The following is a 16679-nucleotide window of genomic DNA, read 5'->3' as shown; positions in this document are numbered from 1 at the left end:
CAATCGTGTGCGTGCGGCCGGTGGAGCTATGCCCGGGTCTTAGCGCCGGACCTAGCGACCTGGGAGAAAAACCTGAGGAGAGGCCGGAAGCATTCGGAAGTCAGGTGCTCTCCCGGCCGCGCGAGTGATTGGCTTGGAAAGACGTGAATGATGCCGCTGTGATTGCTGAATCGTTTGTGCAGGTAAAAAGAGAACGTTATTTTTCCCCCTCCAGTATGGTAAGTGTAATCTGCCCTTGCAGTCCTAGGGCGTTTCGCGCTAAACGTTGGTTGCAAGAACGAAAAACGCCCACGGCATTGTATTCGAAGCGCACCTGCCTTCTTCCAATGCAAGTGATGCAGGAGATGCTCTCTTGCGTGCATTTCCGTGCAGTCATGTAACGGTGCAACTTAAAATCTCCCATACACTGAAAACTCTTGGTAAAATCCTTCTTAGGAATGGAGTGCGATGTCATAGCAGAGGGTAAAAAAGGCATTTCAATCAGTCATTTCAGAAGCATCCCACATACAAACGTTTTATTCCAGAGTTCAGTATCGGAATAGTTATGTACGGCCTGCTTTCAACACAGAATCTGAAGCCCCTTCGAAAGCAAGCATCTGAAAGTGGGATCTTGGGTATTTGATTTAGGAGACTGTGGCAAATTTGTGGATGGAAACTTGGGATTTTTTTTTTTTTAACAATAATTTGACTGCGCCGGGTCTTAGTTGCGGCATGCAGGATCTTCTATCTTCTTTGTGGCTTGCGAGCTCTTAGTTGCAGCAGTATATGGGATCTAGTTCCCTGACCAAGGATGGAACCTGGGCCCCCTGCATTGGGAGGACAGAGTCTTAGCCACTGGACCACGAGGAAAGTCCCGAAACTTGGGATTCGGTATTATATTTTCCCCAAGGATTTGTAGGTGATGAGGAATCATTGTGGGGGGAGGAGGCATTAAGGCAAGATTGCAGGTTCTTGAAATAGATTTATGGGATAAGTTCAGTTCAGTCACTCAGTCGTGTCTGACTCTTTGTGACCTCATGGACTGCCGGCAGGCCAGGCTTACCTGTCCATCACCAACTCCTGGAGCTTGCTCAAACTCATACCTATTGAGTTAGTGATGCCATCCAGCCATCTCTTCCTCTGTCATCCCCTTCTTCTGCCTCCAATCTTTCCAAGCATCACGGTCTTTTCTAATGAGTCAGTTCTTCGTATCGAGTGGCCAAAGTATTGGCACTTCAGCTTCAGCATCAGTCCTTCCAGTGAATGTTCAGGACTGGTTTCCTTTAGGATGGACTGGTTTGATCTCCTTGCAGTACAAGGGACTCTCAAGAGTCTTCTCCCACACCACAGTTCAAAAGTATCAATTCTAAAGCGCTCAACTTTCTTTATGGTCCAACTTGCACATCCATACATGACTCATGGAAAAACCATAGCTTTGACTAGATGGATCTTTGTCAGCAAAATCATGTCTCTGCATTTTAATATGCTGTCTAGGTTTGTCATAGCTTTTCTTCCAAGGAGCAAGCATCTTTGAATTTCATGGCTGCAGTCACCATCTGCAGTGATTTTGCAGCCCCAGAAAATAAATTCTCTCACTGTTTTCATTGTTTCTGTATCTATTTGCCATGAAGTGATGGGACCGGATGCCATGATCTTAGTTTTCTGAATGTTGAGTTTTAAGCTAGCTTTTTCACTCTCCTTTTTCATTTTCATCAAGAGGCTCTTTAGTTCCTCTTTCTACCTTAAGGGTGGTGTCTTCTGCATATCTGAGGTTATTGATATTTCTTCCGGCAATCTTGATTGCAGCTTGTTCTTCATCTAGCCCAGCATTTCTCACGATGTGCTCTGCATATAAGTTAAATAAGCAGAGTGACAGTATGCAGTCTTGACATACTCTTTTCCCAGTTTGGAGCCAGTCTTTTGTTCCATGTCCAGTTCTAACTGTTGCTTCTTGACCAGTATACAGATTTCTCAGGAGGCAGGTAAGGTGTTCTGGTATTCCCATCTCTTTAAGAATTTTCCAGTTTGTTGTGATCCACATAGTCAAAGGCTTTAGCATAGTCAATGAAGCAGAAGTAGATGTTTTTCTGGAATTCTCTTGCTTTTTCTATGATCCAACTGTTGGCAATTTGATCTCTGGTTCCTCTGCCTTTTCCAAATGCAGCTTGAACATCTGGAAGTTCTTGGTTCACATACTGCTGAAGCCTAGCTTGGAGAATTTTGAGCATTGCTTTCCTAGCATGTGAGATGAGTGCAATTATGGGATAAACTTTCCTTCATATATGGAGATGGTGCTACTGACCAGTTTTGTTTTGGTTTGTGTTTTGGGGTGATTTTCCAAAAAGAAAGAAGGCTTCTCTGGTGAATTGTTTCTAATCAGCAGCACTGGTAACACCAGTACTGTCCCCTGAAGAAGGCTGGTCAGGACCAAGAAATCACTCAACAGCCAATTATGGTGCCCTGAACTAAGCCAGATATCATCTTTTGTTCTGGGACAAGAAAATATTTAAGGAAGCTAAACCTATTCATGTAAAGTCTCTGGCTTTTATTTCTTCTCTAGGGTGAGAGGTCAGGGAAGGAGCAAGGGATATATAGAAAGAGGTAAAGTGAGAGACCCATTGATGTTTTACTTGTTGAGTGCAGCTCTGTGCCAGGCAGTGTTCTACATGTGGAGGTGGAAGGGCAAACTAGACAGACGGATCCTTACTTTTGTAGCATTTATATTCTAATGGGGGACAGAGCATAAATTAATAAACAAGCATGTAAATAACTGATCGATGCTATGAAGGTAGTTGAACAGGGCAACATATGGTGGGTCAGGAGGGTGAGAAGAGAAGACCTCTAGGAGGAGGTGACATTTGACCTGAGGGAGCTAGCCAGAAGGAAAAGCATTCTGGGGAGAGGGAACATCAAGCACAAAGGCCCTGAGACAGGAACAAGCTGGCATCTTTGAAAAACGAAAAGACCAGTATGATTGAAGGGGCTTGGTTAAAGGGGGAGTGGAGGCAGGTGAGGTTGGGGACAGGTGAGGCCTGCAGGCCAGGAACAGAACTTTGATTTTATTCTGGTTACAGTGGGTCACCTTTGGAGGCCCTAAAACATGTCTGTATTTCCCAATCAGGACTCAGAGTTTGACAATAGGGCAAAATATGTTCAGATCATAACTGTCCTCAGGAATACCAATGAGGGATCAATGGGAGGCTAGCAAAGGATAAGGAGGCAACATAACCATCTGTTTATAGCCCCCCCATGAAGCCCTAAGACTTCTTAGGTTCGAGGCATCCCATGGACTAGTCACTTAAGTATTCTGTGCCATCCAGGATTTGGAATCTCTGGTAAGCTCCTGTGTCCCTTTGGAGAGAAGGAAGAGGAAGAGATCTACTTTCTCTGGAATCCAGTGGTCACATCCCCACCTGGAACCCTGAGGTGTCGTCAACATGGAGTTCTGAAGTCCATGTGGTTCCTCACAGTGAACCAGGTGATGTGTCTGCATGGGGATCCTCATCTTCATTACCAAATGTGAGGGCTGGAAGGAAGCTCTGAGTTCAGACACTCCACCCCTCTCCCTTTGAACCTGTGGGGACTCTGAGGCCACCAAGAGGTTACTGACTTGTCCAGGGTCACACAGCAAATTAAGGGTGGCACCAGTCCAGGATCTGTGTCTCCCAAATGTCTGTCTACTGCACCTCCTCCAGCACCTCTTTGCGTTACAGTTCACTTCTTTCTCCTCTCATGTGAAGACTTCCTCCACCTTCAAGTCTCATCCTCCTCATCCATGAATGATACTTTCCTCAGGGGACAGAAAGTTGATTTGAGGGTTGAATGACATACCAGACTGAAACCCAGTTTGCAAAATGTCAGAAAGCTCTAGGGATATAAGATATGAGTAGTACTTATTTATAGTTACCATGGCAATCTAGGTGCTGGGAATGGTGGGAGACTCTGGTTCATGCCTGTGTTGACTTTTAGGTCTTAAGGAAAATGCAGAGACGCCACAGCAGCAACACAGAAAACGTTCCACCTGAAAGGTAGGCATCACTCATTCCATCCAAGGCTCTGAGCTTCAGGTGGTCGGGACCACCCAAAACTGGATTGAATGTTACCTGCTCCTCAGGGCTACTTGTCCAAAGGGTGGAGGAGATCTGATCGGAAACTGCTTTGCACAAAGATGACCTCATATCCTCAACACACAACAGCTTGCTGTTGCTCTTATGGTAATTCTCAAAGCCTGTGCAGCCAGTGGTCCACTTGACTAACTGTGTCAATGATTGCACCCAGGAGATTTTAATTTATAGAGGTGTCTGGGTGGGAACATGGAGAGGCTGATGACCTTGAAAGAAGATTTTTATTGCTTGCACTTCCCAAGAGAAAAGGGCATCCCATCCTACGCAGGGCCACATGGGGAAGCACCAGGGTCAGCCAGGAGACAGAAAGGAGCAAAGGGAAAGCATAGGTCACAGCTTTTATTGTGTTTTCCACACAAAGTAAAGCAGGGCAGAGGAAACAGCTTAGCGTTGACTCGTTTGAATAATGTTGGTGGCCTCTATGCTATAGGAGTGGTTTCTAGCTGTCTGGTACCTGGCCCTGGGTGATTTGAGGCAGAGGAAATATTGGCTGAGAATGTGAATTAGATAAAGGAGATGGTTGGGGATATAGGCTCTGGGTCACAGGGAAGCTGTAAACAAGTTTGGCCATTAGTTTGACCCTATAATGTGTGTATGAAACTGTTAGTCACTCAGTTGTGTCTGACTCTTTGCGACCCCAGTGACTGTAGCCTGCCAGGCTTCTCTATGTGTAGAGTTCTCCAGGCAAGAATACTGGAGTGGGTTGCCATTTCCTTCTCCAGGGGATCTTCCTGACCCAGAGATCGAACCCAGGTCTCCTGCATTGCATGCAGATTCTTTACTGTCTGAGCCACCAGGGAAGCCCCATAATGAGCAGATGCCAAATAGACAAATACAGAACCTAAGAAAACAACAGTTAAAACACTAATGAACTAGGATTTCTATCTACTTAAGCCAAAAAGAGTACAGACCGTGGGGCCCTGCTCTCAGGTTGTGACAGTCTCCCGGCCCCAGCCCTCTCACCATGCTGGAATATACACCCAAGGAGCTGGCAACCAAGCTTTTCCTATTTCAAGTCCCCTGTGGCTCTGAGGTTCGCAGCAAAATCACAAAGTACTTACCAGTGCCAGTGTTGAGTTTTGCATGAATCCTCCCTGTTCTCTGGGGAAAAACTCCTTTAGTCAGATAACCCTTCGACAAAATCCCGCGTCAGTCACTTCCCACTTCTGTGCTTTTGGCGAGCACCTTCACCTCTAGCCTTTGGTTCCCCCATCCATAAATGGCAGATAACAAAACTCAGGGTTGCTTGTGAATGAGTGAAAATACAGAAACACAGCACCTGGGATGTTTGATAAGCTGCACCGTGGGAGCTTTTACAGCCTCCAAAGACAGAACTGCTCTCCGCTTTTAAATGAATGGTGAGGTCTTTGGAGGCAGAGATGACACTGGAAAAATAATGGCCACTGTGACTCATGTACTTTCCTATGTCACCCTCATATTAGCCAGTGGACATCAGGACTGTTTTTATCACCATTTTATAAATGAGGAAACTGGGGCTCAGAGAAGGTAAGTAAGATACCTGAAGTCACACAGACAAGAAGTGGCGGGGCTGAGATTCAGGCCCCAGTCAATTTGGCCTCTGCGAAGTATGTGCTTTGAGACTCTACATTTCAGCTGTCTCCTATTTTGGTGGGTTCACTGTCCTTCCAGGTTGCTTCACATTCTAGCCTTTAAGTGGTTAAGTTGGAAGCTCACCCTCTGCTCGCCCCAAGGATTATTCTTTCCCGTTTAGACTGAAATCTCAACTGCATGCTGGGGAAAGGCCCAGGGAAGGGAGGCCAGCTATAAAAAGGCCCTTGGTGGGTTGAGCCTTCCCTGGTTGTACTAGAGGTCCCCTGAGCCCAGTGAGCTCAGAGTGCTGGCGAGCTTAAGGCAGGCAGGAGGTTTTCCAGGGCCCCTGGGATAGTGGGGGAGAGGGTGGCCTCTGTGGGCACCTGCCAGGACTCCTGCTTTCTCAGTTCAGCTTCTTAAAGTGCAAAAAAAGCTGAAGGCCCCTTGAGGATCATAGCCATGGTGTTAGTTATTGTTATCTTTATCATCATCCCAAGCTCAAGAAACTAGGCCCACACATTTCCTGGGCTTTTGGAGCCAGCAGGGATGGGCCATGGGAGTTGGGGGAATAGATAGCCATCTTCAAGTTCCCTCCCTTGCCCGGGCATAAAATTGGTGGTTTATAATAACTTACCCCCGGGTCAAGTTTGTAAGGCCGGTAAAGCCAGTCCCAAGATTTCTGCAGATCAGAATCTCCCCTGCTGGGTTTAACAGATGTTCTTCAAGATGTGAGTAGGTTTTCTGTGGAGAAAAATAATCGCGTGATCAAATAAGTTTGGGAAACACTAGGTTTAAACAAAGTTAATGTTTTCAATTGCAGGCCTTCTCAGAGCCTTTCAGAGCCTTTAGTGTAACTTATTCATTCATTCTTTGAAATAATATTTATTGAGCATGTTCTGTGTACCAGGTGCATTGTGCTGGGTCATGGTAATCCAATGGAGGGCAGACAGTCACGGTCTTTAACCTTATGGAGCAGGGCCCAGTCTGAAGTACCATTCTTAGTTCCAAGTACATGTTATAATCACCTGGGGGCTCTGAGGGAATAGAGGTGCTTCGACCCAACCCCAGAGATTTTTTTTCAAGTTAGAATTAATATTATAACTTCAATGAATTTGTATACATCTAAGTGTTTCTTTTTCATTGATTGGGTTTTATCTAGCTGTTTCATCTTCTAATGTCCTAGGCACCTGCTTTGGTCTATGCCGCTGGCTGGGCACTGAGAACAAAGAAGTGAATCAGATACAGTGTGTGGCCTCAAGGACCTTACAGTCTAGTAAGAGAACAGGCCATGTAAACAAATCAGTGTACTGCATTGTAGCTTGTGGTATACTGTCCAACCCCAAAGATTTTTGATTCAGTTGGTCAACACTAGGTCCAAGGCCTGTATTTTTCAAAAACTCCCCTGAATGATTATAATGCACATGCAGGGCTGAGAGTCACAGGTAAGGAGTAAAATAACTATGATCAGTCCCATTTTGTGCCTGGATGATAGGAGGTTAGGGTACAGTGAGGACAGAGAGCAAAGAGACTGTCATTGTCTGGGAGGTGGGCAAAGCTCCTCCGAGCAAGAGAGAGTTTTAGCTGAAATCTGATAGATCAGTGTAGGTTTCCTGGTGGGGCCAACCAGTGAAGGGGCTGGGCTTGGCAAAGGCCCTCCAGTAGGAAGCGCTTGGGTAGTGAGAAAAGGGCACGTGGTGAGATAGTTGGGGAGAGGGTGGCCTCTGTGGGCACCTGCCAGGACTCCTGCTTTCTCAGTTCAGCTTCTTAAAGTACAGAAAAAGCTGAAGGCCCCTTGAGGATCACAGCCATGGTGTTATTGTTATCTTTATCATCATCCCAAGCTTGGGATGGGCCAGAGCTAATCCAGGCTGTCTGGCAAGTTCATCTCTCTGAGACTGAGTCTGTGTGCTGTGCTATGCTAACGGACTCAGTTTCTTTATCTATAAAATGGGAATGATATTAGTCCCTATCTATGGGATTTATCTGAGACTACAGGAAAGCATTTAGAATGGGAAGCCCTTTTAGTGGGATAGTGAAATAATTGAATATATGTTGGATTTTTTTTTTTTTTTACCCTGTTCTCTGAGTGGGAGATAGTTTATATAAGGTCAAGTGTGAAGGCAGTGTAAAACCTTCCCTGGAGCTTCCCTCAGGGGCCATTTCGTGCCTGGGTGATAGCTGCCGTGCATTTATTAAGCGCCTACTGTATGCCCTGGGTTGCGGAGTCCAGAGGATGAGTGGAAGTCAGCTCTCACTTGGAGTAAACTCTGGGTGTTTTAGGTATACTGAAGGGGTTTGTGGAGGTGCCTTGGGGGCCCTCTTCTGGGGTGAGAGAAGGAGGAGAGGGTGGCTCTTTGCCCCTCCCACTGGCACAGCACATTAAACTAATCAGTTCCACCTATTCTGTGGACTGATTCCATTTGAAAAGGACAAGTCCAAGAGAAGACATGACATCCAGGGCTCTGGGGCCTGGTGTTTATGGGAAAGGGCACCCAGTTCAAGGCTCTGCATTCTTGGAAGAGTAACTCTAGGCTCTCTGCTCCTCTGGCAGTGGCTCTGAAAGAGCATCAGCATACTTTATCTGATTTCAGTACAAGAGGCTGTGCTTGGAACTAGAAATGGCAGTTGGCCCTGGACGTTTTGCATAGGGATAGAGATAAGAGTTCCCATTTACTTAGTGTCAGATAAATTTGATCCCCAGGAATTCTATGCATGAACGGTGTTTATACCCATTTTCCAGGTGAGAAAACCAAGTGTAGACTTGTTAAGAGCCCTAGGAAGGGTGGAGCTAGGGTTCACACCTGGGCTTCTCCAATTAAGTCTTCTTCCCATTACTCTCTGCCGCCCTCCAAATATCAGCTGTAACCAAGGTGGATCCTCTTGGGAACTGGGAATCATTGAACTTGGAGATGACAGAGCCAGGGGAACCTGAGTTCCTGAGGTTATTCTCTAATCATAGCACCCTGCGCTCCCTTTTCAGTGAAGTAAAGTGGTTAAGAAAGCAGACTCCAGAGGTAGCCTTCTGGGTTTGAATCTCTCTGTACCACCCCTTACCAGCTGTGTGACTTTAGATAAGTTACTCTTTTCTGTGCCTCAGTTTCTTGATCTGTAAGATGGGGGTATTATTAGTACCTCACTCACAGGGTTGATAGGAAGACTTAATGAGTTAATTTAATGAAAAGCACTTGGAAAAAGTATCTGGCACATAGGAAATTTTCAGTAAAGATTATAACCCTGTTGCTATTATTACTTGTATTAATTTGCAAGGGCTGGCCATGACAGGGTGTTGTAGACTAGGTGGCTTAAATGACAGAGATTTATTTTCTCACAGTTCTGGATACTGGAAGTCTAAGGTCAGGGTGTCAGTAGGGTTGGTTTCTTCTGAGGCCTCTCTTGGTGGCTTGCAGATGGCCACCTCCTCCCTGTGTCGTCATATCATCCACCCTTTCTTGTGTCTGTGTCCAGATTTCCTCTTGTAAGGACAAAAGTCATATTGGATTAAAGTGTCAGTCGCTCAGTCGTGTCTGACTCTTTGCGACCCCATGGACTGTAGACCACCAGGCTCCTCTGTCTATGGGATTTCCCAGGCAAGAATACTGGAGTGGGTTGCCATGCCCTTCTCCAGGGGATCTTCCCCACCCAGGGATCAAACCCAGTCTCCTGCATTGCAGGCAGATTCTTTCCCATCTGAGCCACCAGGGAACCTGGACAAGGGCTGGCACTAATCATCCCCTTTTAATTTAATCACCTCTGCAGAAACCCTTCTGCAAAAACAGTTGCATGCTGAGGTACTGGGGGTTAGGGTGTCAATGTATGATTTTCCTGGGGGAGGGGGCACAATTCAGCCCATAACATTATTGATCCTGTCATTTGCCCCCCATCCTCCACTGCCTGACTGGTCCAGAAATCGCAGCCAAGCGCTCAGCTCCGAGGCGAGTGTGGACGAAGGTGGCGTCTTTGAGAGTCTGAAGGCGGAAGCGGCCTCCCCACCAGCGCTCTTCTCGGGCTTATCCGGCCTCCCGGCAGGCGGCCTCCCCACCACCCCATTCCCATCCAGCCTGGTCCTGGGGGCCGCGGCTGGCTGTGGGGACGTGTTCCTGCAGATGCCGGCATCCAGGGAGGAAGGCGGGGGCCGTGGCGAGGTGGGGGCCTACCACCACCATCGGCAACCCCACCACCACTTCCACCACGGCAGCCACCGCGGGGGCTCCCTGCTGCAGCACGTGGGTGGGGACCACCGCTCACACTCGGACGAGGCAGGCGATGAGCAGCCCGGGACACCCGCCCCAGCCTTGTCCGAGCTGAAGGCTGTGATCTGCTGGCTCCAGAAAGGGCTGCCCTTCATCCTCATCCTCCTGGCCAAATTATGCTTCCAGCATAAGCTCGGTGAGTGTCGGGGGGATGCGGGGGTCAATGCCTGCCACTTAACCCAAGGGGTTGGGGGTCTCCATCCCAAGTGCCAAGGGCAGGCAGTAGAGGTCCTCATGGTGCAAAGTCCTTAGAAGGCCAGGATTCCGCTTCAGACCTGGGTTCAAATCCTGGTCGACTAGCCTTCTCTGAGCCTATTTCCTCATCTGTCCAGCAAGGGTTGTGATAGAAACTTTCAGCTGGTTGGATGACTTGAAGGCGTGGAGGAGTTCAGACTTCTCCGGTCTGAACCTGAATTCTTCCCCTTCCTAGCTGTGTGATGCTGGGGACATTATTTAACCTCTCTGTGCTTTAGTCCCAATATCCATAAAATGGGGATTAAAATAGTATTTGTACTATTCAGGGGTCCCCAACCTCCAGGCCGTGCAACAGTACCTCCTGTCAGCTCAGCGGTGGCATTAGATTAGAAGGAAAGTGCATAATAAATGTAATGTGCTTGAATCACCCAGAAACCATTCCCCCTATCCCTGACCTATTGAAAAATTATCTTCCATGAAGTCAGTCCCTGGTACCAGAAAGGTTGGGGACAGCTGTACTATTTCATATGCTATTATATAGGTATCATAGATACACATATACTATAATGGTATGTTACAGATACTATTATATGTACAGCTTCTGCCTTCATAAGATTGAGTAAGGTTAAATGAGTAAACACGTGTTAAGCCCTTAGGTCAGTGCCTGGCAGAGAATAAGTGCTGTCCAAGTATAGATAATCATCTTTATTATATTCATTGTTAGTACCTGTAAAATATTTAACGTGGAATCCTGCACATAGCAAGTGCTCAATAAATACAGCCTATTACTAGGAAGTAAAATAATGATTCATGAAGTATTAGCATAGTATCTGACACATACTTAACATTCAATAAACGTGGTCTCTGGCCCACTGCTATTTATTTCTGTTACTGGTATTAGATCATGGTGTTGCTGTGTCCCGGAGAGTTTTAGGCTATTGTTTTTATCTTATGGTAGAAATTACAGTACAAATTATCTCATAGCCTAGTACATAGCCTAGTACATCCCACAAGAAATATCTAGAAGAGGTTAGGCCATCATTTGTGTCTTATTTGCCCCTTTCTGGTATGTTCCAGCTGACCCAGGTCACTCCTTACTTTTTGGGATGCTACCATATCAGTCCCTTCCTTTTTTTTTTCTTTTTGACCAATTAAAAAATGGTGGCTTTTTTGGTTTCTATAATTGTGTATGCACTGGGTTCTGGGCCCTTCAGCACCTCCTTCCAAGTCTAGCGCCAGCCGGACCCAGGCGCCTGTGGCAGTGGTGCCGGTCCCCTTCTTGGGTGTCTGAGCCCTTTCCCCAGGTGCTGTGGACAAAGCTTCAAGCGGGAGGTTCTGCCCCTTGCTTCTAAACTTTGCAAGCTACTGAGCCTCAACCTTTGCAGGCCCCTCCTTTCTCCGTCCCCCCTTTCTCCTAATGTACATAAAGATTATACTGTACACCTATACCTATCTATATTCATGAAAGAAAGTGAAAGTGCTAGTCACTCAGTCAGGTCTGGCTTTTTGCAACCCCATGGACTGTATAGTCTACCGACTTCTCTGTCCATGGGATTCTCCAGGCGAAAATACTGGAGTGAGTTGCCATGCCCTTCTCCACCTTCCTTTTTATTCCTAGAAACAGAAGCTGGCCTGTTTATTCTTACCCTGAATTCCATCAAACTCACCACCAAGTTTTATTCCCAAGTTTGGTCATATTCTTTCTCAGTTGTAGGTTTGTTCAGTTGATCAAAGAGTATAAGAAGGGATTGTGGGGTTACTGATTTTGATTTTATATGTTTTCAGTAAAGCAACTCATCTTTTATAAAGTAGATCTGGAAGCATCCATGGAATACATGTACTATTTAAAAAGTAAAAGTGAACTGCAAGCATGGGAAATTCTGTACATTGTGTAAAAGCAGAATCCTGTCCACAAGGAACAAAAAGTAGGATTTGAAAATCCCTGCTCAGGGAGAATTCTGACTGTAGCTTAGCAAATTGTGGCATAAAACTCCATTCTTTTTCCCCCCTCTCCAAAGGTCGTGTTTTCCTGTCAGCTAGGAATTCTTTTCCCTTTTAGCATGAAACTTCCATTTCTTATGGGGCTGTGGCCTTTTGCTACGCCTCAGATTCTTTTTGAAAATAGAAATACTTTGGCTACCTGATGCAAAGAGCCAGCTCATTGGAAAGGACCCTGGTGCGGGGAAAGATTGAAGGCAAAAGAAGAGGCTAGCGGAGAATGAGATGGTTAGGTTGCATCACTGACTCAATGGACATGAGTCCGAGCAAACTCCCGGAGTCAGGGAAGAATGGGGAAGCTTGGCGTGCTGCAGTCCATGGGGTCGTGAAGAGTGAGACATGCCTTGGTGACTGAACGGCAACAACAGAAACTGCTAGAGATTGTGCACTGTAAGCAGTATCCCTCCTTGAGTTCAGTCCTGTTATTATTCTGTTTTTACAGAGAAGGAAACTGGGCTCAGAGCAGGGCTGTGACTAGTCCAAGCTCACACAGAGAGGAGGTGGCAGAACTGAGATTTGAACCCGGATCTTACCAGACTGCACAGCTCATGCTAACTGGTCCTATAAAATACCCTCCCCACAGTGGCCCCAATCCCACCCCTAAGTCAGGGGCGTCGAGGTTCCCAGCAATATACATGGCAGCCCAAATGCCCCAGAGATGGGATTTTCTCTCTCCTCTGTGGTTGGTGTGTTGACTGAGGAGGGCAGGTATGTGTCCCATGTCCCGAGTAACCCAGGCCAGGCCTGACACATCTAAGTGGGTGGTCTTGGCCCTTCCTCTGCCCCGCAGGCATTGCTGTGTGCATCGGAATGGCCAGCACCTTCGCCTATGCCAACTCCACGCTCCGGGAACAGGTCTCTCTAAAGGTGAGTGACCTGGCAAATCAACCTTCCAGCGCTGCTGTAACAAATGACCACAAACTCATTGGCTTAAAACCGCACAGATGGGTTCCTCGTGGTTCTATAGGTCAGAAGTCTGAAGTGGATCCCTCTAACCTAAGATCAAGGTGTCCACAGGACTGTCTTCCCTCTGGAGGATTCGGAGGACGGTCTCTTTCCTCACCTTTTCCAGGTCCAGCAGTCACTCACATTTGCTGGCTCCTGGCCCCTTCTCCTCCTCTGAGCCACCCACATTGCGTCTCTGTGAACATCCTTCCATAGACACATCCCCCTCTGACTCTGCTCTTCTGTCTCCCTCTTCCACTCTCAGGGGCTCTTATGATTATTTGGACCAACCCCCTGGATAATGCAGGAAACTCTCCGCAACGCAGGGTCAGCTAATTAGCAATCTTAATTCCACCTGCAACCGTTATCACCATGGAACCGAACAGATTCACAGGCTGCGGGAATTAGAACAGGAACACCTTTGGGAGTCATTCTTCTGCCTCCTACCCTGGCAGGTCCCAGATGTGCCATCCTTCTCCCTTCTAAGAGCAGCCTCTCCTCTCATGCCCCTTGCCCAGTCCCCTTACCCTCCTGACATTCAGTCAGTTAACTCCTTTCCAACCCACCCTCATGGTTAAGGCCACCCCAGTGGCACTTCTGGGTGGCTGTGTGGGTCTCACCACCATCATCCCCAGTGCCTTCTGATACCTGCTGAGTACTCAATGTGTCCAGCACAGTGATGGACCCATTTCACAGCTCATCTTGGAGATCTATCCCAGCAACTTGGGAGGCAGGCAGAATCACACTTTGTTTATTTTTCTGATGAGGAAACAGTGGCCCAGAATTTCTTGGCTAAGATCTAAGTTTTCTGCCTAAGGCCATACACCCAGTGTGAAGCATGGTGTCAGGATATGAATCCAGGCATTGTGCCCAGAGCCTGTGCTCCCCCAGGTTCAAATCCCAGCCTCCACTCTCCTGCAGGCCCTTGGAGGGGTGACCTTACTGATCTCATCCTCAGGTGACACCTCTGGGCAAGGAGTTGCCACACCCACTTTATTCACCCACTTAAGAGGATTAAGCAAGATGGTGCATGGAATGTGTTTTGTGCAGCACCTGGCTCATAGGAACAACTTAACTGAGCTATTTTTTTTTTAACAAGCCTGTGTATTCTGCAGCACATGTGCTCCTATCATAGCCACGATCCTCTCTGACCTGCTTTGGGGTCATCTGCTTTCTTGGAAGCACCTAGGCTTCCATGAGGTGAAAATGCCAGCTCAGTCTTTATTTTAAACAAATGAGCATGTTGAAGTCAGGAGTAGGGCATGGAGCCAGAGGTTCTTCTTGACCCTCAGTCTCGTCTTCTTCATGGCAACCCCTTTCTGTTGCTATTAGAACAACAAGTTGGGACTTCCCTGGTGGTCCAATGGTTGAGAATCTTCCTTGTGATGTAGGGGACACAGGTTCAATCCCTGCTTAGGGAACTAAGGTCCACATGCCGTGGAGCAGCTGGGCCCACAAGCCACAACAGCTGAACCTGCACATGGCCACAGCCAGGGAGTCTGTGCTCCGCAACAAAGGAGCCCACATGATGCAGCCAAGTTCCCATAGGCCTCAACTGACACCCCATGCAGCCAAATAAATAAATAAATAAAATTCTTAAAAATGACCTCTAGAAAAGAGCAGGTTGTTCAGTGTCATAGTGGGGCTGTTGGGGCTCTCTCTTTCTCAGATGCAGTAACATCCTCATGGTGCCTTGACTTGAACTGTAAAGACAAGGGAATGCCTGTATCCATGAATAGGCTTCTGGGGTCTTTGCACCTTTGAAGACTCAGGTGATGTTTTGCCTATGTGTGCATATTCCAGTGACAGTAGGTCTACATGACTCTTGGTTCAGGAATCTCAGCTTACTACTGGAGAACTATCCCACTTGTCCTCCAGAGTCTGGCTTCTCAGGGCATGGCTCATTCCCTCTCTCTTCTACTTTTGGTTCGGGTTTACAGAGGATTAAGCTGGAATCTATTATTTATTGGCATAAAAAGGGCTGCCGAGTGGATTAATCACATTGATAAGAGCAGTTGGTTGGTTGGAGGTGGTTTCTCTGGCCGTTAACCTTGACCACTCCTGGAATAATGGGTGGATGGAGATGCATTTATTTTGTCTGCTCTATGGAAATGGGTGTTGTAACCGTGTGTGAAGTACTGAGCTGTGTCTGGAGACTGGAGCATTTACCAAAACCACAGGGAAGGTTACACTGGGAAAGTTATGACCTCATCTTATTCCAGCAATGTAGCCGCCCTGGTCCAGGAAGAGACAGGCTTCTGAGAATCTATAGCACTGGGTCTGTAGATTATGTGTCCCAGGGTACACAGGCAGGAACACCCTGCTCTACGCTTCCTCTAGAAATTTCCTAGGTTTGCTCTCAGGCTGAGAGACTACTAAGAAAACAAACTGAGAAGGTTTCCCAGCTTGTCTTCCTGGGGACGAATCAGAAACAAGTCTGAAGAAAGAGAAACTGAGCTGGATTGCAGAGGGCTTTGACGTCGACGTGTACAAAGCTGACTGTAGTCCTACAAACGTGCCCCTACGCTGAATGTCAGCCCGGAAAGGTGCATACCAGAAAAAGTTAGAACAGCACTTTCTGACTTGTCGATCTGAATCAAGTGGTGGGTTGTGAAGTTGGAATAACAGGTCCTGCCACTTAGTGACCCTGAAACACGCTCCTGTGCCCGACTAAATGTTTACATTTGTCAAATTTACTTAAACCTTAACAAAACCTCACTTTTGAATAAGGGCACTGGACCTTAAAATAGGTGCCCCTAAAGGACTTCCTTGGCAGAGCAGTGGTTAGGACCCCACGTTTTCACTGTAGGGGGCACGAATTCACACCCTGGCCAGGGAACTAAGACTCCACCTGCCTCACAGTGTGGTCAAAAAAAAAAATGTTATTAAAACATGTGTCCTTGAGCAAGAGTTGCTTAAATTCTCAGTGCCTCAGTCTCTAACAGTAAACGTAAACTAACATTTCCTATATGCCAGTCACTGTTCTAAATGGTTCATGTACATTAGCTCTCACGACTTTATAAGTTGATATAATACGCACCCTTTTTGCGGGTGAGGAAAGAGAAATGCAGTGAGTTTAAGTCACTGCCCAGGGTTGAACAGCTCCCAAGTAGCAGATCAAGGGTTTGAAGCCAGGTCATCCAGCTTCAGAATCAGTTTTGCTAACCATGGTGCCCTCCTGACTCTGGATAGTTCTCCAAGCAGGTTCACACATTTCTGTTACCTTCACTGTAACCATTGCTTGGGTTCCAGTGGGATGGAAAGATGCCAGCACCCTTCCTTTCACCATTAGCCGTGTTTCCTCCAAACCTTTGAGAAAGGGAACATTTGCCCCTTGTTGGGGAGCATTCTGGAATATTCTGCCAGGTGTACCTTTGACATTTCAGCCTCCCCACAGATCTCTCGCTTTGTCTCCAGGAGAAGAGGTCGGTGCTGGTCATCTTGTGGATCTTGGCCTTTCTAGCGGGGAACACCCTCTATGTGCTCTACACATTCAGTTCCCAGCAGCTGTATAACAGGTGAGCAGAGGAGTCTGACCCTCAGTGGGAAAGTGGGGAGCTTTGTTGCACTTGGGACCCACAGCCCCTTCGTTGGAGAATGATATAGTAGCCCTCAGTCACACTGTAACCTTCAGATC

General features: G+C 47.1%; 1 protein-coding gene across 1 annotated transcript in view; it reads left to right on the top strand.

Annotated features, from left to right (window-relative positions):
* The first annotated feature begins 21 nt into the window (after positions 1–21).
* Positions 22–16679, top strand: part of RNFT2 (ring finger protein, transmembrane 2) — a 66843-nt gene continuing 50185 nt past the window's right edge. Inside the window, exons 1-6 of the mRNA XM_040251632.1 lie at positions 22–182; positions 3300–3457; positions 3949–4007; positions 9559–10040; positions 12888–12964; positions 16460–16560. Coding sequence (XP_040107566.1) covers positions 3434–3457; positions 3949–4007; positions 9559–10040; positions 12888–12964; positions 16460–16560 — 743 coding nt within the window. The 5' untranslated portion in view covers positions 22–182; positions 3300–3433. The remainder of the gene's footprint in view (positions 183–3299; positions 3458–3948; positions 4008–9558; positions 10041–12887; positions 12965–16459; positions 16561–16679) is intronic.

This window comes from Oryx dammah, unplaced genomic scaffold, assembly GCF_014754425.2.
Source record: "Oryx dammah isolate SB20612 unplaced genomic scaffold, SCBI_Odam_1.1 HiC_scaffold_12, whole genome shotgun sequence".
NCBI classification, from domain to species: domain Eukaryota; kingdom Metazoa; phylum Chordata; class Mammalia; order Artiodactyla; family Bovidae; genus Oryx; species Oryx dammah.
Note: the sequence above shows the minus strand (reverse complement) of the source record. Positions and strands in the feature narration are given on the sequence as shown.